We start from the raw sequence: 22582 nt of genomic DNA, 5'->3' as shown, positions 1-22582 counted from the left end.
TCTTACCTACCCTAGGACCCTTCTCCACATCTGTCATTTATATATTGACCTCTATCTCTGGTTTTGAGGCACACAGTTAGGTAGTTGCAATAAAAAATGATCATTTATAGAAAAAAATAGGCTTACTCTTCTATCCATATAAAGTAAATCATGTTTTGAGTACTGAATAAAATTCTTCATATCACATTTTACTGAAACACTGAATGAAGAAGTGGGTTCCTTTACACTCTGGAAACCATTCCCAAAGATAATGGATTAATATTTAAGGAGATCTTAGGACATAAGCTTATGTTTATACAGGTTATTTTATTATTTTATTTTATTGTTCAAATCCATGGGAATCCTGAGTGCTGTTCTGAAACAATAGCTTCAATTTCTCACTGTCATGAGGCGATTGATATTGTCTCCCCAAATTCCTATCTGCCCAGGAGTTTGAAATGGAACCTCAGTGTAGGTTTTTGGCAGACACTATTAATATAAAGATACTGTGATGAGGTCATTTTTATTCAGCTTGGCCCTAAATCCAATGATGCATCCTTATAAGGGATAGAAGTGGAGACACAGAACTGGAGGAGAAGCCATGGCATAGAGGACATAGGCAGAGCCTAAAGGAATGTAGCCAGAATGAAGGGATTGCCTGAAGGCCCCAGTTGCTGGGCAAGGCAGGGATGATACTCCCCTGGGTGGGGGAGGGGTCTTAGAGAAAGCTGTATCAAATTATGGTGAATTAAATGGAGACATCCAAGAATACATGTCCATGTCCTGACCCTCAGAACCTATAATGCCACTTGGAAGTAGCATCATTACAGATGTAATTAGTGAAGGATCATGAGATAAGAACATTCAGAATGAGGATGGCCTTCAATTCTGTGACAGTGTCACACATACAGAGAAGTGACTTGAAGACAAAGACTGAAACAATGAGGCCACTGACCAAGAGAAGTCTGAAACCCTGGGGAGTTGAAAGAGGCATGAAGGATACTCCCCTGCAGCAAGCATGGCACTGAAACATCCTCATCTCAGACATCTGGTCTGCAAACTAAAGAATAATTTCCTGCTCTGTAAATCTGCCCAGCTCATAGTAATGTGTGATGGTGCCCCTAACCAATCTTCTCTAATGTGCCAAAGTGGCTAAGAACAACTGTACGTTCTTCAGCTTCTCCTGGAACCTTACAGAGCTGCCACTAGTTGGAATTTTGCTAAAATAATAAGCAATATTAATGCTGCTCTCCTTATAAAAACAGAGTATTGATTTTTAATTATACTTTGGGGTGGGCACTGTTAATTTACATGCAATTAGAAGCAGCATTGCAAATGCCCTATGATCCTTTTCCCCAAATTCACAATGGAAACCACTTATAAGAACACAATGTTGCAACTGGAGTCCTCACCTTCATCCAAGGCAGTGAAGTATGGTCTTCTCTTCACTTGTACTCATTCAGATATGTGTGTGTGTGTGTGTGTGTGTGTGTGTGTGTGTGTGTGCATTTAATTCTATCCACCACCTTACAAAACTCTATCAGGACAAGAATGATGGTATTTGACTACCTTTAAAAACATACATTACCTGTGTTGATACATATGATGGATTCAATGACAAATCTGAAATAGATAAGGTGAGGGCACATATTTACATGATCATTGAAGAGGAAAGCTCATGCTTCTGGAGACTCTAATGAAGGCAACAGATGAGGAAACTGGTGAGCACAGTGGGTTTCTAGGGCAGGACACACCTCGCCTACCTTGTCCTTTTTATCTTGCCGGGCGTAGGGGAAGCAGGGTATCACAGCTGTTACCCTGGATGAGGATGCAATCTTGCACGCATTGATCATGATGAGTAGCTCCATCAGGTTGTCATTAATTTCCCCGCAGCCACTCTGGATGATATAGACATCTTCCCCTCTCACACTTTCACCAATCTCGACGCTACAAAAGAACATGCCATCAGTCTTACTATTTCTTTGTCTGCTGCTCTTTAAAGTATTGTAAGAAGAGTGACTTTATTTTGGCTCAAAGTTCAAGGTGAATTCCGTCATGGCTAGGAACTTAAAATGGAGGTTCCTTGAAGCAGCTGCCCACATTTCACTCTTAAATGGAAAGCAGAGTGATGGATGCAAGCTACTCCTCAGCTCTCTTTACCATTTAGAGTTCAGGGTCCAGACGGAAAACAGTGCTAACACTTTGGGTGGGCCTTTCCATTTCAGTTAACACAATTAAGATTCTCCCCACTCTCAATAAGCTGGCCCTGAGGCCCCTGTGTCAGGTGATCTCCGATTCTGTCATGTTGACAACTAGCAACTGGCCATCACAGCATTGGTTAATATCATAGTCTCTGAGACTCTCTGAGACCACCTCCAGCTTCAGCAATCCAGCAGCAGTCCAAATCCTGATTGTGACTTACACGAGATGTCATGGACACTGAACAAAATCAGCAAAGGAAAGGAAAAGTATACCGGGGGAATCCAGCTGTGACCTTCCAAGCATTCTTCCCCACAGGTGTCACAAAAGTCCAACAATGAACTGTGACAACGGTGTTGTCTACTAGGGAAGACTTACAGACTGGAAGCTGCTCATGCAGTCACCCACTGGCTAGTGCATTCCAAAATGCTAGCTTCGCACCAGGCAGGCGGGAGCTCAGTGTTAAGTCACATTGTTTCCTAGATGTTAATAGTTCATACACAACAAGCCATTCTTACTAAAGAATGGTGTGGGAATCCTTGTGAGAGCTAAGTTCCCCTAAGCTAGCCAAGAGCTGACCTTTCAAGGAGCCATTCTAAGTTCCAGGTCTTCTCTTGTAATTTCTTATGGCAATTTTTCTATTATTAAAGTTAAGACTGGATATTGTCTTAAAAATTCAAACCACGGGAGCTGGAGAGATGGCCCAGTTGGTAATGTGACTGCCAGCACAAACATAGAGGAGTTCAGTTTGGCTCCCCAAAATCAACATTTAAAAAGGCCAGGAGCAATGGCCAGCACTGGGGCGGTGGAGGCAGCAGAGCCTTAGAGCTCACTGCTAGGCCAGCCGGCCAGCTGCACAAGTGCGCTCCAGGTTCCGTGGGAGTCCCTGTCTCAAAAAAGTAAAGCAGAGGGAGATGGAAGAAGATGGCCTCTATATATGCATGACCACAGAAACATGTACATCTCTCTCTCTCTCTCTCTCTCTCTCTCTCTCACACACACACACACACACACACACACATACACACACACACACACAATCAAATCATGACTGAAGTATGGTTAATTAGCCTATATTCCCAGTATGCAGAAAGCTCAGAGAAGAACATTCCTGTGAGTTCCAGGCCAGCAGAGACTACTGAATAAGTATTAGTCTCTCTCTCTCTCTCTCTCTCTCTCTCTCTCTCTCTCTCTCTCTCTCTCTCTCTCTCTCCCCAATGAAGACAGAGAGAGAGAGATACACATTTATTCTGTAAGGCTTATAACAGTTAAACAGCCTGGAGACAAGCAATTTCAATCTTCGATGGCCTTATTTTCAATAGAGATTTATTTTCAAGTCTCCAGCTAACATTCAAGGCTCGAACCTTAATTTTTCATGAGGCATCCGGTATCAACTTCTTACTATGGAAGATTTCACACTTCTTCCTCTTTTCCCCATCCCGCAGATGAACACTTCCCACCTCGCCATCATGTCAGTAAACATCAGTATTCAAGCTAAAGACTGATAGCTCGACTTGAATTCTGTAGATGAAGATCAGAGCTGAGCCACAAGGTGAGCTAAATCAGCATTCGTATGTTTCTTTCATGCATGAGTTTCAATGCACTCGAGCACACACACACACACACACACACACACACACACACACACACACGCACACGCACCGCGCGCGTCGCACCTTTTACCTTAGCCTTTTCTCTACTGAACTTTCTCTTTACTACACATTTAGATTCCACCCCACACAGCCCATTCAGTGTCAGTCTTCAAGTCCATCTCCTACCCAGTGACATGAACGACCCAGTTGTCATAGACACTCTCTCCACCTCCTAACTGCACACCAGTTTTCACTTTCTGTAGGTTTTTTTTTTTTTTTTTTTTGGTGGCATACATCCTTGCTTTGCTGTTTGTCATCCTGTAGCTCCTGGAGAAAAGAGTTAGTAATAGCCAGCTTTGAAAACCACATGTCTAAGTTTCTGGGGTATTCAGAGTGAGCTGAATCAGCACATCCATGTCATCTGGCTGCCACACAGAGAAGGAAACCATCATGCATTCTGGTACATCCTTCACAGAGTATCACAGCACAGAGTCAGATCAGCTCTGGTGGAACTCTCTGTTTTCAAATGCCAATCCTGATCCAATAGTTGGAACAATTTGATATATTTGAGACACTATGAACATCGTGTGAATTTTGCTTCTGTGTAACTTCTTTTTCAAAAACATTGAACCTGTTCATATTCTTTTTCAAAACTTCATTATTTTATCTATGCAAGTACACTGTAGCTGTCTTCAGACACACCACAAGAGGGCATCAGATCCGTTACAGATGGTTGTGAGCCACCATGTGGTTGCTGGGAATTGAACTCAGGACCTCTGGAAGAGCAGTCTTAACCGCTGAGCCATCTCTCCAGGCCAGTGTAATTTCTTATATTGAAATATAATGTGGTAAGCTGGCGCGTGGTCCAAGTAGGTCAGTGGTAGATTATTTGCATAAACACTTATGAAACCCTGGAGTTCCATCCCCTGCACTGAAAAAAATAAAACAAACAAACAAACAAAAAAACCCAGAAAACTTTACTGTGGCCACCTGAATACATCCACTTAAAAATACTCCATCGGAATCTGGTGTGGTGGCACACATTTATAGTCAAAGCCAAGATGGCTTTTAACTCCTCTTCCTCCTGCCTCCATCTTCTAAGTGCTAGGATTACAGGTCTGAGCTAGCATGCTCGGCTCCGAAGTTTTGTTATTTGCTCACACTGCTACATAACGTTCTCTGCTATGGATGCTAAGGTACACAGGAAGAAACGGAAACTCATCTCCTTACTGTGAGTGCTCAAGAGTGAACACAATTCTTGGGCTAATGAGGTGGCTTAGTAGATGAAAGCATATGCTCTACAAGCCTAACAACCTATGTTTAGTCCCTGAAACCCACATAGAAACCTGGATGTGCTGTCATGAATCTGTAACCCTAGAACTCCTATGGAGAGATGGGAGGCTTGGACAGAAGAAACATCTGGAAATTTGGGGGCCAGAGAGCATGGAGTATACAGCATGGCAGAAGCAAGAATCATCCTTCTTCAAGTTCAAGAAAAGAACTGACTCCTCAGAGTTCTTCTTTGGCATCCACGTATGTGCACATACATGCACACAAATAATCTGAAATTCATCATCCATAGGGCTGACTTAATTTAAAAAGCAAATATTACATAGCTCAGGGGCTGAAAAAATACAGTGCTCAACCTGTTTTTGTACACAACCCCCCCACACACACACACTAACAATGGTTCGTAGTCCCAGTAATGAATACCCTCCAAAGACATTTATAGTCCATTCCTTTGAATATGTTACAATATACAGCAAAAGGGATGTATATATCCAGTTGGAATGAAGCATGCTAATTGACCTTAAAACAGAAAGGTCATACATAACTATTTACATTTAACTACATGTGATCATGGCTAGCCTTCAGTATGAAAGAAGACTACAAGAGTAGAGAGAGGTATGATGACGAAAGCCAGTCAGAGAGATCCTCTATTGATGAAGGTCCCAAGATCCCAGGGCTGCAGGGTGCCCACAAAGCCGAAAAGGGGAGCTGGGACTGTAGCTTAGTTGGTAGAATGCTTGTCCAATAGACATGAAGTCTGAGCCCCATCAGTAGGAAAAATCAGGTATGGTAACACACATATGTGATTTTAGTACTTGGGAGGTGGAGTCAGAAGAATCAGAAGCTCAAGGTCAGGGCTAGCCTGGGGCTGCATGAGACTGTCTGTAAAAGAAAACTCAAAAAAAAAAAAAAAAAAGCATGAGAATTGAGTTTCCCTTGAAGCTTCAAAAGGGAAGGCAGCCCTGCTGACCTATGCAGAACATGTAGCTTCCAGACCTGTAAGACAAAGCAGTAACACAAAGCCTAAAATATTTACGATGTGGCGCTTTATAGAAAGTTTCCCAAGTCTTGGTCTTATGACTGTTTATCCCCACAAGATCACATTCTTTGGCCTGCCTTTCCTCACTAAGGAACTGCAGTCCTCCTAGGACTAGCAGTCCAGGGGAGCACAGGAAACACCATGGTAACATTTCTTCCAAAGCCAGTTCTGCTTCTACTTTCAAAACCTTCCATACCACAATCTGTAGTGGAGGTCTCAAATGGGTTGTGTGGACCAGCCCAAAGACAAAAGACCCTCAAACGACAGGGCTGACTGACTCGATGCTTAATGACTACGACAACGATAACACTTCTTTCTAGTGTGGAACAGGATCTAGGTTCCATCCCCAGGATCTAGGTGCCTTCCCTAGACCTGAAAGGGCACTGGGTTTAGCCAAAACAATGTTATAGAAGTGATGATATGTCAACTTCTAAGCCCAGGCCTTAACAAACTGGTACTTAATTAACTTCCTGTCTATTGAAACTCTCCCTCTTGGAACACAGCTCCTCAGCTAGAAGGGAACTCAAGCAGCCCCATGGAGTGATTCTTAGTCAAAACATCCTGGCAAAAGCTAGACAAACTTATCAGCCATGTGTGTAAACTATCAATTCAAAGATTGGTCCTGAGGCCCCAGTATCCACCCTAGCTACCCCCACCAGAGATAGGAAGAAGCCTTTCCCACTCTGGTCTGCACAAACTTCAGATCTGGGAACCAAATGAACACTGATTGCTTTAAGACCCTGATTCTTGGCAATTTGTTACGTGGCAGTAACCTGAACATTGGGTCCCATGATACAGGTTAAGGACCCTGACAGCAGTAAATTGACCAAGGTAAAATACAAGAGACCTGGGATCCCACCACAAACACTGTCCTCCCAATCATGAAATGTTTGCTGGGGTTGGGAGAGAAGCTGGAAAACACTTTTCCCTGCACAACGGAAATAATGCACAGATGAAAAGGTAAAAGCGGAATGGTGCCCGCCTGATTAAGTAGCATTTAACAAAACTAGGAACTGAGGTGCTGAGGGTCAGGGAACAATATTCAGATTTCTGCTCCTCACTCAGCAAGAGGCACTGAAGAAAGAGTACCTTACATGCATTGAATCCTTTTTCTTTTGCCCTTTGTCATCTTATCTCTACAGCCAAACAGAAACACCCAATTTGAGGACTGTGGAGAAAAAAAAAAAATCAACCACCACCTCTGTGTAGTTTGTGAGAAAAGTTAGCACATTAACCTTTTAAATTTTTTCTATAGGATAGAACTTAAAATGTAGCAAGGCATAGCAAGGTGTCCTGGGACATGTACTCTGTGATCTGAGCATGAGAGGTGACAGCAGGAGGATCATGAAATCAAAGGCAGACTTAGAGACCAGCCTAGATCTCCTGAGAGCCAGATTCAAAGAAAGGGAAAGCAAATCCACAACTACAACAGACAAAACAAAACCTCAACCCATTCAACAGAAAGTGGAGCGGAGGGGTCTTCAAAATCTTAGGATTTCTAATGATCAAACAAGGCCAAAAGATAACCCAAACTAAAGACAAGACGTCTTTCTATTTAAATAAATGTGCGAACAATCACACCTGAACATCTGAGTGAGTTTTCCCTATCAGCTGATACAGGACTTGGAGTAGTAATCCATTACTCACCCAGCCTCAGATCCTGTAGATTAGCCATGCCTTGCAGCATTGTGCTACTCTGAGATTACAAGGGGTGCTTCACTTAACACTTTCAAAACCCACCCCCTCCAGAACCGGCTCCTTTATTTACATGACAACACCGTCTAAACAAAGAGGCTTATTCTATTTGCTCCCCCAGAGCTTCTGTAACTTGGACAAGGACTAACAAAATCTAGCATTGTTCAAACCTAGCTTCATTCTTCTCCAAAGGATTTTTTTCCCCACCCTCCATATATTGACATCTACAAAGGGAGCTGGGGATGGAGCTCATGGTCTCATATGTAGCCAAAACCCCACTGTGTAGTCAAAGATGCTCCTGGATTCCTGCTTCTCCGGCTTCTCCTACCCAAGGGCTGAGATTGTAGTGTGTGCCAGCACATCCTGTTTTTATGCAGCACAGGGGATCAAATCCAGGGCTTCATGCAAACTCCTGCCGGCAACACTACCAACTGAGCTATATTCCCCAACCCCAGCGTGGCATTCTTTTTGTTGTTGTTTTTAACTTACAGCAATGAAATCTTCACTGTTCTTAATTCAATTTCATAGTTCATTTCATTGTTGTTTCCTTGTTGCTGATTCCAGGGAGGTTTGGATTGTTTCCTTTTTTCCCATTAGGTAATTTATTGGGGGGGGGGGCTTGGGGGAGGGGAGCTGCCATGGGGATATAAAGTCAATAAATAAACAAAGTGGTGGTTCTTTAGCCTGAATTGTCAGCGGCATTTCTTCTATTATCACCCAAGTTGTGTAAACGGAGTTTACCACCTCGAAACGGTCACACAGATTCACATAGTCCCTAGAAAAATCATCTTTGTCATCAATATTAACCTAACTCTTAGCTGGGTCTGGTGACACACACACACACACACCTGTAATTCTAATACTTGGTGGGTAGAGGAAAGGTAGGTAGGTACTCCTGTGAGTTTGAAGCCTACATGGACTACTACCTGGGTGACTTCAATACTAGCCTAAAAAACACAGCAAAATTTTGTCCCAGAAAACGACAACCAAACCAAACCTAACCAAACCAAACCAACCAAAAGGAAAAACAAATGCCCTTAATTTCACAAATTCTTGACTGATTTAAGCACCAAGATTTTTTTGCTTTCTTCTGGAAATTTCAGTTTTAGTTTTGACATTTTTGTCTACAATCCATTTCTAGTTAACTTTTGCAAATACAGAGAATGGTCCGTATTTTTTTTTTTCCTGTAAAACCTGTTGAATGAATGCGAACACTACTAAATGTGGAAAGGTTATCTGTCACTGTGCACTGTATAGTGAGTTAACTGTGATAAATAGAATTCGGAAAAAGAAATTGGCTTTTGGGACAAGGAATCCCTAGTCCAACTGGAGGAGGGCTTCCGCCTGCCTGCTGGTACGGAATACTGGTGACTGCCTTTGGCTAATGCGAGAAATGGGTGGAATTTTTGCCAAACTAGGGTCTTGTTGCTGTGCGCTGCTAAGCTCCATAAACACAAAGAAGCTATTAGGTGGCAATAATAGATGCAGTAAAGTTTAGAGGAAGGCCAGGAGCGCTCAACACGTGCGTCCCGCTTTCCCACGCTCTGTCCAACTCCAGCACAAGCCCACCCTTCTGGATAAGGCAGCATTTAACCGGCCGACTACTCTGGAGAGTCACCTGAGCAGCTGGCAGTACTCTGATCGCCAGAGGCTGGAAGTGGCACTCCAAAGTTCCCTGGGGTAAACTAAACCCAATGCCCGGGACCTGTGCAGAGCCTTTTCAACCCTGCAAGAGTCCGGGTTTCAGCTTGGCAGAGACTTGGAAACTGGGGCTAGTGCATCCACCGATATCTCCCCACCCCCACCATTCCCGGCACCGAAGTGATGCCCACAGACTGCGCCCACTGTCCCAGACGCTCTGTAACTGCCCCGATTTCGCTCTTCCGGACTGAAGACACCAGGCTAGGCGGTGCAAAAGAGGAGCCTAGGGTGCCCAAGGGCCAACAGGTCGCCGAAGTCCCGGTGCTGGAAGCCCAGTCACCAGAGGGACAACAGCCGGAGGACGCCCGCAAAGACTGCAGGGTGACCTGGTTGGGGGTTGGGGGGGTTCCCTTGCTGAACTTCTTTCTCCCCAGGCGCAGCCGCTGTGGCTCAGCAGCCGCGTTGCTGCCGTCCCGCCCCGGAAGGGAGAGCACGACGCCCGTGGAGCTGGCCTGGGCATGCTTCGGCCCCTGCCTCAGCCTCAGTGAAGCTCCCACCTGGTCTCCTGGTTGCTAAACTTCTTGGTGACCACCTTGCCCAGCTCCAGGCCCAGGCGATCGGCCACGCGCTGTGACAGGTCCTGGTGAGAACTGCCGCTGAAGAGCACGATGTTGGGCATGGTGACGCACGGGAACTGAGAAGCGCACCAGAGAAGGAGAAAATGACCGTGACGCAGACTGCTGCTACCCTTGCTACTGCTGTTGCTGCCGCTGCCGCGGTGGCTGTGGCTGCTGGTGAAGCGGGAAAGCGCGGCAGCGGGATCTAGGGGAGGGGAGGGTTGTGGGAGGAGCTAGAAGGAGGAGGAGCAGCTGAAGAGTCACTGGAGGGTGCTGGGAGGCTGCTTCTGCCCAGGCAGGCTGGGCAGCAGGGTTTGAAGCACTGGGTGGTCCCGAAGCACCCATGCACAGTTGCTCCGTAGGGGAGCTCGATGCTCCACATAGCATTTCCTGACTTGCCTTTTAGTAGGGAAGTCAACCAACCAGATAAAGTGGGCACAGAGAGCCATTGCTGGAAGGGGCCATGTGGTGCCTCACAGCCAAGAGCAGCCTTTCAACCCGGAAGCTCAGGACCCAGAGGTGATACCTGGGCTTCAAGTGCACCCCGTGTCTGCGTAGGCCAGACCCACACAGCGGTCTGTATTTGCACACGAGAGTGAAGAAGCATGTTTGCACTTGAAGTGATGACATATAGTACTTTTGAAGATGAACTAAGAAAAGGGTTTTCTCACCAAGGAGAATTCTCTTTCATTTAATTTAGATGTGTATTTTTTTTTAAATGAGCTCAAATATTTTGCTTTCCATTTTTTCAACAAACGCTGAGAGAACGGTTTTTCTTATTATATAAATGCCTACATAATTTCTCGTCTTTGACTTCTTGATCCACGAAGCCTGAAAATGTTACTGTCTAGTTCCTAAATGTGTGTTGCTTTGTAAAGGAGTAATTAATCAGGGACACCATTTGAACCCTAAGCTCAGGTGCCAGAGGAAAGCCTGTTTTCAAGTGGTCAGTTGACTCTAACCAATTCCTTCTCAGTCCTCATTTTTATGTAGATAGGCTGGCTCTCGGGCTCTCTTCTTAACTTCCTGTCCCTTGAATTCTCTACAGCCAGACTCCCCCCAGGAGTCCTCTGCATTCTCTGCCTCCAACCTTCACCTCAGCATGTCTGAAGTAGCTAATGCAATATCAGAGCCAGTCACTGGGTACAAAACACAGGTAAGGAAAGTAGATTCATCCAGAGCTCCTGGAGGAGTGTGGCGCTAATGATCCCGATTTACATTTTTTAAAAGCTTTCAGAGACAGATTAACCTTGCCAGATAGTTGGTTAGGCTCTGCCAATGTCCTTAGAAAATTGGCTTGACATCCACAACCAAGACTACTTGCCACTGAATTGCAGCCCACTCTAAAAGTACTTGTGTTACTGGGATTTGGGAGAGTACCTAGATTGTACATATCTTTGGGGATTTTGCTTCTGGGCCCTTCCTTGAATTTTGCAAAGGTGTCAGCCTTTAATCACAGCACTCTGGAGGCAAAGGCAGGTGGATCTCTGAGTTCAAGACCAGCTGGTCTAGTGAAAATGTGTCCCTCAAACCCAAGCAAATTGGATTTATGAAAAGGTTTCTTTTGAAACTACAAGGACCTTCTTACCAAAATGTTCTCCAAACCACCACTCCCGTTGCATTTCTGTTCCTTTTGATTCTGCTTACACACACACACACACACACACACACACACACACACACACACACACCCTATTGTATTTTTTAACAGAGCCAAGGTAATCTCATCAATTGGGAGGGTAAGGCTTGAGGACCAAGAATCCCAGTCCAGCCTATGCTATATAGTGAGACTTTGTCTCAAAAACAACTGCAGCAACAACAATCTACTACAGTGGGTTTTAAGTTACACCCAATATATGCTGCATAAAGATGTAGATGACAGATTATAATGATTAATGATGTTCCAGCTGTCTTGGTTCCTTTATGGACACTCTACAATGCTTACATGAGTTAACCTTATGATGTATTTCTCAAAATATTCCACATGTTCAGTGACAAATAACTGTATTTTATACTAAAATTTGCATAATAAATTATCATAGAAATGAGACATACTCATATCCAAACATATGTCTAAAAATTTTATTGACTGAATTTTATTAATTATACTTAAACTCACCTAATAAAATTTATCATCAGCAATTTTACTGTAATATTTCTGTCTTTAAATATTTGTCTCATAGGCAAAACTTATCAATTATGGCATTTCTCTAAATATATACATTCTTTTATTATGGGGAAAGTACTTTCTAATCAGTGTGGCTGCCTTGGATTCTTTGATAGCAAAAGCGATGGAGCTTAAAATATGTTAAAGTTCCCAATCTGTAGGTTAATTCATAGATGAGACTCTAGAAGTTAAGATTAAATTGTGACCTTGATAGTAGCATGAGATGAAATACCCATGTTGTCATGACAAGGACTATGGTCACTGAGGAACTGTGCTTGAGTGTTGAGTGTACAAGGGGCAAATTGTGCTTACAATTGATGGGGATAATAATGGGAGTCAATAAAAATCATCCTAAGTAACAGGCTGAGCACAAAGCCAACACTGAGAAATATACAGGCTAAAGAGAGCAGCTATAGATTTTGTGTGTACAGTTTCTGTCCCAAGCACCTTTTTCCTTGATCCACAGGGGAGCAAATTGTGGGAAAACCTTGACCTACAACTGTCTCTCAACTGACAGATTTGATCTGCAACTGTCACTCAACTGACAGACCGGGTAATTCTTTGTTGTGGGGCTCTCTGCATGTGTAGGATGCTTAGAAGCATTCCTAGTCTCAACCCACATGAAACCAGTAGTCTTGAATTCTTTACATAGTCTGACAACTAAAAGTGCCTCCAGGCACATTTAAATATCCCCCTGGGGCAAAATGATCCCAGGTAAAGATTCAGTAGTCTGAGTGAACTTCTGGCCCTTTCCTCTTCCATGACCACTTTTCCTGGTGGCCTTTCAGGCTTCCAGACAATGTAGCTACAGAGTTGCAAAAAGGAGTCTTCCAGAAAGACAAACCTTAATGATGAATGAATAAGCGAGAATACATGTAATGAGATCCATCTGCCAACAAATTATTTTAAAACAAGATAAACTTATTGAGCAAACTTTTACTAGTGCTCTGCTGTATCTCACTTGCTAATATCCTGCTGCCTAAAGCAAGTCACATGGCCAAGATCAGAGTCCTCACAGTGTGGATAAACCCAGGAATTGCACATTAGGTCCACCAAAGTTCTGCCACAGAAAAAAAATCCCTTTCCAAGTAGGATGAGGGGCTCCCAGAACACACAGCCTCTGCTCACTGTTTAAATTCTGAAGAATAAAAAAACCACATACTCTGTGCACATAGGTTTTCATTCCTTGCCCATATTGTACAATGTTCATTATTTTAAGATCAAAGTATTTGTAGCAAAATTAAAGTGGTGAGAATTTCCATTGTTAATATGTGATTTCACTTATGAATGGAGAGGAATGAACTTAGGGACAGGTTTATATCATATATTTTCTGTTTCATTTTTTTCTGATTTCTTTTCATACAGTAAGGTTTCTGTATGTTTGCTGAATGAATTTATTTCTCACCTAGGACTAGTGTATGGAACTCAAAACTGCATAGCTATTCAAATGTAGCAAAGGAATCAGACTGTGAAGGTTCCAGCACAGTCTTCTTCGCTTTACAACAGTGCTGGCCCAAGTGCACATACTACAAACTTTTTATATAACTACATTTTGAAAATAGCTTGAAGAATCCAGTGTAGTCATTTTAATAATACACATTATTTGGTACAAAATATCCAAACTAGTATTACTCCAAAATGTAATCAACATCAAAAGATTAATGAGATGTTCATTGTCTTGTTTTGGTAGTAATCCCTCAAGCTATGATGTACATTTTATACCTGCAAACTACACATTGCAATCTAGAATGTGACTTTGCCACACCTGAAATGCTGGACAGCCAGGGTTGGTTAGTAGCTGCTGCCTTTCAGCAATGAGTTTCAAGAGCACTCAAAACCAAGGTCCCCTGACAAGTCAATTTTCATAGCAAATAATGCAGAGCTAACCATAAAACACTGAAGCTTATCAACAATCACTTTTATTTTTATTTATTTTTTATTTTTCTTTTTTTTGTTCAAAAAAATTTTTTTTATTCGATATATTTTTTTATTTACATTTCAAATGATTTCCCCTTTTCTAGACCCCCACTCCCCGAAAGTCCCACCCACTTCCCTGTCCTGGTTTTGCCCTATACTGCTTCACTGAACTTTTAAAAGAACCTCAGGTGGAGCCTCAAGGATGGCCTGGTGGGTAAGAGAGCTTGCTGAGTACCCTGGAAGACATGAGTTCAGATCCCCAGCACCCTAAGTAAAGACCAGGTAAAAACCCTGTTCTGAGGGCTGGGTGAGCAGAGACAAAAGGATTTCTGGGGCTTGTTGGCTGCCAGTCAAGCTTCATGCTCAGTTAGAGACCTTGTCTCAAGGGGAGAAAGAGGAGGGAGTGAGAGCAGGATATGTTGTCCTCCTTTGTACACATACAAGTACAGTATGTATGAGCACTTGCACATACACCCCAGTGCTCCCCAGTGCACCCCCACATGTCCTAAAGTGGGTTCAACTTTGTTCCCCTAGTAGTGACATTTTCACTTGTCATTAAGCCCTTTGCTGATTTTACTTGCTCCCTATTTTCTTTTTAGGTTGCTACTTATAAAAATTGCTTCAATCGACTTGAAAAATATATCCATCACTTATGTTTTGTAACAGTTAAAGATGTTGCTATATTTCCTTCCATCTGCTTCAGATGTTCACCTAATTCATCTGTTCTTTCGTTGTTATCTGTAAAAAGGTAAGAACATCAAACCATACACGCTCATCCACAATAGGTAAGATGGGAGAGGTAAAATTATAAAATTCATGGAAGAAAACCTGTACAAGTCTTCATGTATGTGGCTCAAGCAATGATTTCATTGATATGATATGAAAATTATAAGCAGCAGCCACTACAAAAGTGTACAAACTGGATATTGAAACTAAAATAAAGAACTTGGACTTCAGAAAACTGTATCAGAGGAGGTAGAAAAGAACTCAAGGAGTGGTAGAAAATGTTTATAAACACTATATCTCATGAGGATTTTGTATCTGGAATATGGTGTAGAAAAATGAGCACAATTCAATAAACAAAAGAGAACTCAGTTTGAAAGTGGGTAAAAGACTGTGCACATGGATTTTTACAAAGGGTTTGTCCTTTTGTGTTTACTTTTTCAAACTCAGAAAACATCTATGATATCCTTCAGTAGGTGAAAGATTAGGTAAATTATGATATGCCCAGGTGATGGTATACTATTCATGGATAAAAGAAAATAAATTCAATGGGATGGGGTTTATTCAGGGTGGTATGACTGATAAAAAAGAAAATAAATCAAACCATGAAAAGACACGGAGGACAGGGCTTACAGTGTCCCTCAGTTGGTGGAATGCTTGCTGGACAAGCATGAAGCACTGAGTTCCATCCCAGGCATTACCTAGGGCATGGGGAAGCATGCCCATAACCCTAACTCTCTCAGGAAATGGAAATAAGAAGTCATTCATGCCCTGATTTGGCTACAAAGTAAAATGGAGGATAGGAGACACTGTCTTGAAAACTAAAGTCATGGAGGACACTCTCATGCACGTTACCCAGTGAATATCATTAATCTCCATGACTCCAACTGCATGGAAATCTTGGAAAGAGAAAACTATAAATACAGTTAGAAAAGATCAGTGCACGCCTGGGGGTTGAGGGAACGGAACCGTGAATGAACAGAGGATTTTATTTTAAGGCTGGGGGAAGTATTTCTTCTGTGGGATATGTGTATTTGCGCATTTGTTACATTCACAGAAGGTACAATATCAAGAGTGGAGTGTAACATCAACTCTGAACACGCTATGCCACAGAAGTGCATGGATTGTAGAATGTGCACTCTAGTGTGCAGTATTGAGTGTGGTGAAGGCTGTGAACAAGTGTGAGCAAGGGGGTCAACCTTTGGATTTCATTTTTATGTGGGTAGAAAAGTTCTCTAAAAATAAGCCCTGTTAAGCAATGGGGAAAATACATAGGGAAGACACCTGATTACATATGTCTCCCAAAAAGATACACAAATAACCACTAAGTTAGCCGGTAGGGTAAAAATCATTAAAAAAAAAAATAGTTAATCTCAAATGTTGATAAGAATGTGAAACAATGAGAGCCCTGCTATCCAGTTGGTAGGGATATAAAAAGGTTTATCTGCTTTGGAAGTGCCTGACTGCTCCTTCACCACTGAACACAGTTATTGTATGAGCCAGCAATCCTATTTATTGGGATATCCCAATACTCCTGACAGTGTATTTGAATACTATCACCAGCATGATAAAAAAGAAAGAAAGAAAGAAAGAAAGAAAGAAAGAAAGAAAGAAAGAAAGAAAGAAAGAAAGAAAGAAAGAAAGAAAGGAAGGAAGGAAGGAAGGAAGGAAGGAAGGAAGAAAGAAAGAAAGAAAGAAAGAAAGAAAGAAAGAAAGAAAGAAAGAAAGAAAGAAAGAAAGAAAAAAGGAAAGAAAGAAAGAAAGAAGACAATTCAGGTGTCTAGCATAAGTATATAAATGAAGTACATATAAATATATCAATTTAAGAGACTATTTTCAGCAATAAAATAATTGAAGGTCTAGATGAATAAGTCAGTGAAGGGTTTGCTAAGTAAACATGAGAAACCTGATTTAGAATCAACCTAGATTTCCGTCACCTTGTGGATGAAGATGTGGAACATAGTCAATTTCATTAAGCCATTAAAAGAAAGGAGAAATTACAAAATCCGCACAGAAATGAGACTGGAAAATATTGTATTAACTGAGGTAACTCAGGCTTGGAAATGCAAACAGTTCTTGTCTCTCATATGCAAATTCTAGCATCTATTTTTAATACTTGTATTTGTGTGGGAGCGGGTGTGTTTGGAACATAGGAAGCTAAACAGGGATCCATGGAAAGAGATGAACTACACTTCCAGAGAGAATGGTGGAGGCAATAGAGTACTTGAGACAAAAATGGAAGGGTATAGGATATGGAAGAATTTAATGGGGACAGGAAGCATGTAGAGGGGCGGGGTACTGGGTAGGAGAGAGGGTCAACCGAAACTAAGTATACATGAAAATGTCCTAAGAAAATTCTGCTCCTTTACAAGCCAGTAAAAAAAAAAAAAGAGTAATACATGGTAGCACTTATTTGTAATCCCAACACTAGAAAGGTAGAGGCAGGTAGATCTCTGGGCCTCTCTGGCCAGCCAGCCTAGACTAACTGGCAAATTCCAGGCCAAAAGAGGACTCCTGTCTCAACAAATAGACGAAACCAAGAACAACAACAAAAGCCAAGTTGGATGGTGCCTGAAGAAGGACACTAGAGGTTGTCACACAGCCACTGGGTGCCTCCATGCTCACACGTGCATACAGGATACACATCCAATAAAGAAATGAAGTTCTAATGTGTTGTACAGTATGTGTTAACCCTGAAAAACATGTGAGTGATAAAGATCCAGACTAAAATGCTGCATGATCTCATTTATGGCAAATGCTTAGAATTTACCATGGAGGCAATCCATGGGGAGAAAGTAAATGAGAGGTTGTCTAAGGTTGGGAGCCTGGCAAGATGGAGGGAGGTGAAACTAAGGGATGTGGAGTACTTGGTGAGGCTGTAAAGAAAGTGTTTTGATACAAATTGTCGTGCCAACTCTGTGAATACACTAACAGCCATCAGATTTTACACTTTCATTGGGTAATGGGATAGTACATGAACTGTAGCTCAGTAAACCTGTTCAAAGCAATGATACTTAAGGTAGTTCGAATGAGAATGGTCCCCATAAGCTCATATGTTAGTGTATGTGGTTCCCCAGTTGGTGGAAGTGTTTGGGAGAGATTAAGAGGTATATAGCCTTTGAGGAAAAGTGTCACTAGAGGCCAGATAAGCCCATGCCGTTCTTGATAGCTCTCTCTGCCTCTTGCTGTGCATGTGGATGCAGCTGGTAGTCCTGCACCATGCCTGCATGCTCTCACATTCCCAGCCACGCTAACCATGGGTGTGAATCCTCTGGAACCACATACCCCAAATTAAACTCTTTCTTTTATAAGGTGCTTTGGTCATGGTATCTGATCACAGCAATAGAAAAATAACTAAGACAGACATCATTTTTATGTTTCCAACCCCGCGATCCCACATAAGGTACTAACACAGCAAATTCTCTTGCAGTTACAGAGAGTGAAATCTTGCTGGTTTTCATGCAGGGACAACCAGTCTCTCTCCATTGTGAAGCTATTTTGAATACCTTCCCCCAAATGCAAACTTTCTAATCCTGTCACTTCTTCCTATCTACAAGTATTAGCAGGGATTGCTCAGTAAGGTGCTTCCCTTTCTCTTCTGGTGACAGATGATTATCCTAATATTTGGTTTAGATTAGAAAGACATAATAAAGGTTTACTTTTTAACCCCAAAAGGTTTATGCACTATCTCTATCTCTAAGGAAAGGAATCTGCTGTCTTTGGAAGTCTGGTTAATTTAAGATCTGGGGCAGGAATGGATGGGATGTGAGCCAGGGCATTTTTTCCCTTAGGTATCTCAAAGTAAAGGGTTAGAGCATGAGGAAGAAAGTGCCTGTTTAGATGGGTTACTATGATTCCAACGTACAACAATGTGAGCAAAACCTAATTTGACTGTATACATGTATGAAACTTGTAACGAATAAAAAAGTAATCAAGTTGCCATTGCTTAAAACACAGAAAATATATAAAAATCCAAGGACAAAACACAGTCAGTCAAAGAAAAACCCTAACAAACTAAATGAAGAGTTTCATTAGATTCAAGTGGTATCTACTATTTACTTTCAAACTAATTCACTTTCATGAAAATTGGTCATTACAGTCTGTTTCCTTGAGAGCCGAGGTGAAGTTGGAATGACTCTCTTATCTCCAGCTGGTCCATGGAATCTGATGCTATTAATGAGACTCATTTTCACGTGGCCTGCACTAGCCACTTCTGGAAATAAGGTCAAATATGAGGAGTCTGGTGGCTTCTTTTGGCTGCAGACCTCTGGATACAGGCTGACAGTATGCATAATTCACGAGGAGGAGAACTGTAGACAAGCCAAGTAGTATAGAAATTCACAACCTGTGTACAGATGGGAGTGTAAGCATTATGTATAACAACCAAGAGAAAGGGTTCTTGCAAGGGGGTCTGTCAACAGTTCATGTTTTGGAAGTTTGGCCCCCAGCAAGACAGTGTTGGGAGACTGTGGAAACATTAAAGATCCAGAACCTTGTGGTTTGTCTTTGCAGCAAGGCTCCAGGAACAGAAAGGTAGTTCTTGTGAGACTCTCAGATGGCTCCAAGGAGAAAGTTGTTATGAAACAAATCAAAACAAACAAACAAAAGGCCCTTTGCTGTCCTGCCACATGGGCTCCCTTCATTATGTCATCTGCCATGAGCTTAGTGCAGACAACAGGGTCAGATCCAACTTTAGTGTGAGACGAACTGAAGAGAGAAGCAGAGGGTCTAAGTGAGGACCAGTAAAAACAAGTTGCCTTGAATGTTTTCTAGGATTAAGTAGACTTTAAGAGAAGAACGTGCATGTGTGGAGCTCTTATTAGAGAGCTGACTTTCAAACTGCCCTTCGATGTGAGAGAGCTCTTTGTTATGGCTGCCCCGCCCTTCTCTCCTTCCCTTCATATAAGCACTAGCAACAGAAGCAATTCGACTTCACTGTGATTTTAAAAAAGAAGACTTCTCTTTCCCTTTGACAGTGGGCTCAGCTTCTAAATAATCCTAGTAATTGTGTGTGTGTGTGTGTGTGTGTGTGTGTGTGTGTGTGTGTTTGGATGCTCATATGGATGCATGTGCACATGTGTGTAGAAGTCAGAGGTCAAAAAAGTGTTCTTCCCCAGGCTCCTGGGTTTTTTTGCTTTTTTTCTCCCTTATTTGAGAGTCTCTTTCTGACCTACTAGACAGGAGTAGAAATCTGCCTGCCTTCTTTATATACGTTCTGAGGATAGAACTAAGGTCCTTATGAATCCCATGTACCTTACCTATTGAGATATCTCCTCACCTTTCAGAGATGCAGTTTTGATGAAGATTGTCCCACAAGCCAAGAAATGCTGGAATGCTTGCAAACATGCTACTATGCTCCTCAACACCGAGGTACAAGTTGATAGACTGTGTAAATAAGTTCTTTCTGGCCTGAAATGGTCACTTCTGGGCCTCCCCTCACTGGTTCCTTTACCATTTTGATTTTGTCAGCTTGCCTTAGAAATGTCACAACCTTACCCTCCCTGCACACAATTGTTCCCCCACCCCATGCCCCCATTCCTGATACCATTTGTCTTTATCCCATCGTTCTATGTGGACTACCTTTGTAACATTTATTTTAATTCATGATTCTCTTGTCTTTAGTCATATATTTATTGTCTTCATCGTTATGACTGAAATGTGGGGATCAGTAGTTTAATTTTCAGAGTTTAATTTTCAGAGTCCCACATACAGTGCTAGGTGAGACAGTAAATATGCTAAGCTTTGTAGGTTATATGTCTCTATCCAAGTCTTCAGTCAGCACAGATAAAGCAATGGGTGTGGTTGTATTCCTACAAAGCAATATTTATGGTTACCCAAATTTAAATTTTATTTCATTTGTAATGTGCTGTAAAATCTTTTAAAAATGTATTGTTTATTTCTGTCTGGAATTTCCTCCAATGATTTAAAAATCTAGATTCAACATTCTTGGCTAGAAGACTATATGGAAATGGAACATGTAGGATTTTGGCCAGTAAGCCAAAAGTATTTGTCCCTCACCTAACATAATGAAAGACAGATTCACATAAAGTAATTTCTGTTCTAAATAAAGAAAGCATGCAAAGTTAGGCAGGCTAACACACGCCTGTAATCTCAGCTCTCGGAAGGCTGAAACAGGAGGATTGTGAAGTTTAGGGCAGCCTCAGCTACACAGAAAACCTTTTTCTCTAAATGAGCTAAATAAATAATCACGTGAAACAAAGAATGTGTGTAGTCAAGAGCTTAAGAATCAGAAAGGCTCTCCATCAGATACTCCTTAAGCTTGCTTCTTGGAGAAAGCATGGTACATGTTCAAGTGAAAACATGAGATTCTTTTGCAATTGATGTATGTAGGCAGCACCCAGGAGTTTGTTACGTGTTTGGAGTCTTTGAGACACACTTTTTCTTATCCTACACAGACACAGCTACTCTTAAAAATATTTTAGCTCTAACTAAAACATCATCTGGGACTTAGTTATCTCTAGAAAAGAAACTTCTTAGAGCAGTAGGTGCTGGCAGAAGCAAGGTATACCTTTCTGATGATTGTGTCCTAAAGCACACACAACTCAAACAGCAGCAACCTGGCTAGTTCTACTACAGGGGTTTTGTCCCTCCAGATTCTGAACTGTCTCTTCTTTTTCTTCTCATCCCACAAACAGAGGGATCGTGGAGAGCCATTGAACAGCACCTCATCTAGCTGTGTTTGAGTTCTGTATGGTTGAGGTTTTATTCATGACCTCAGATGGTCAGACCACCCATGTCTCTTTCTACCATCATCAGTTTATGGCTGAGGTTAGGATGTTGTTTCTCCTCATTGGCCCATGTACAGTATATGGTGCAACTTAAAGAGCAGAGATGCCAGCTTAAAAAATAAAGACATCAACTATAGCCAGAGATGGCAACACATGCTTGCAACCTTAATGGAAGCTAAGACAGAAAGATCATGAGTCCATGCCTGAATTATATATACACTGAGACCCTGCTACGAGAAAATAAAAGATAGCAGTATGTATACAAATGGCCCCATCAAGCCAGTGGGGAAACACTATAATCAACACTTTATTAACATTTTTAACTCTTTGTGTAAAAATTATATTGTTTTATAAAAGGGTAATATTTTCTAAATATGTTATTTCCCCCAAAAAGAACTCAGAAAGAGGCAAAGGAGTTCAGCATGTACTCGTGGAAGCTTTATCATTAAAGCAGAATTAGATCGCATCCACAGTTTGTGAACAACAAAAAAATGTTCTTTCCCATGGATGCCAATTTATGATAAAAACTATCTCCAAACGGATGCTAAAAAGCAAGATGTGGTTTTGTTTTAGAGCTTTTTGAAGAAGGATTAATGTGACCTTATTCAGGCTTGAAAAGCCTCAGCTCAAGTGTCTTTGGGGAAAAAGCTCTGCTTAGTAAATGATTAACTTCCCTGGCATGCCTTCAAGGTCACCCTGTCACGGGTAAGAGAAAAATTGGCCAGCCACTACCAGGGATTTTCGATCCAGCAGCCTTTCCTCTGCTGCTGCATAGATCCTCAGCATTAGATGCTTCGGACGAAGCCATTAACGGATATTGTGTGAAATACAAAAGCTAGACATCTTATCAATCAATTCTAGAAAAAAGTTGATCATTCATCCATTTATGGATGGGACCCCAGGAAGGGATCATGAGTCCTTATGTTGTGCTTAAGGTCCTTTTCGTAGCCATATGTGCGTCTCCAGCAGCCTTG

At 41.9% G+C, this 22582-nt stretch overlaps 1 protein-coding gene across 2 annotated transcripts in view; it reads right to left on the bottom strand.

Moving 5' to 3' along the window:
• Positions 1–10279, bottom strand: part of Prps2 (phosphoribosyl pyrophosphate synthetase 2) — a 37906-nt gene extending 27627 nt beyond the window's left edge. The window contains exons 1-2 of one of the 2 annotated variants that reach the window (XM_052170537.1): positions 9993–10279; positions 1734–1926 (exon numbers count right to left, since the gene is read on the bottom strand). In XM_052170537.1, the coding sequence (XP_052026497.1) occupies positions 1734–1926; positions 9993–10114 (315 nt within the window). In that variant the 5' untranslated portion in view covers positions 10115–10279. The remainder of the gene's footprint in view (positions 1–1733; positions 1927–9992) is intronic. The other variant, XM_052170538.1, reaches the window with a different exon arrangement.
• Positions 10280–22582: the final 12303 nt, after the last annotated feature.

This window comes from Apodemus sylvaticus, chromosome X, assembly GCF_947179515.1.
Source record: "Apodemus sylvaticus chromosome X, mApoSyl1.1, whole genome shotgun sequence".
Classification (NCBI taxonomy): Eukaryota; Metazoa; Chordata; class Mammalia; order Rodentia; family Muridae; genus Apodemus; species Apodemus sylvaticus.
This window is presented reverse-complemented; position numbering and strand designations above follow the sequence as displayed.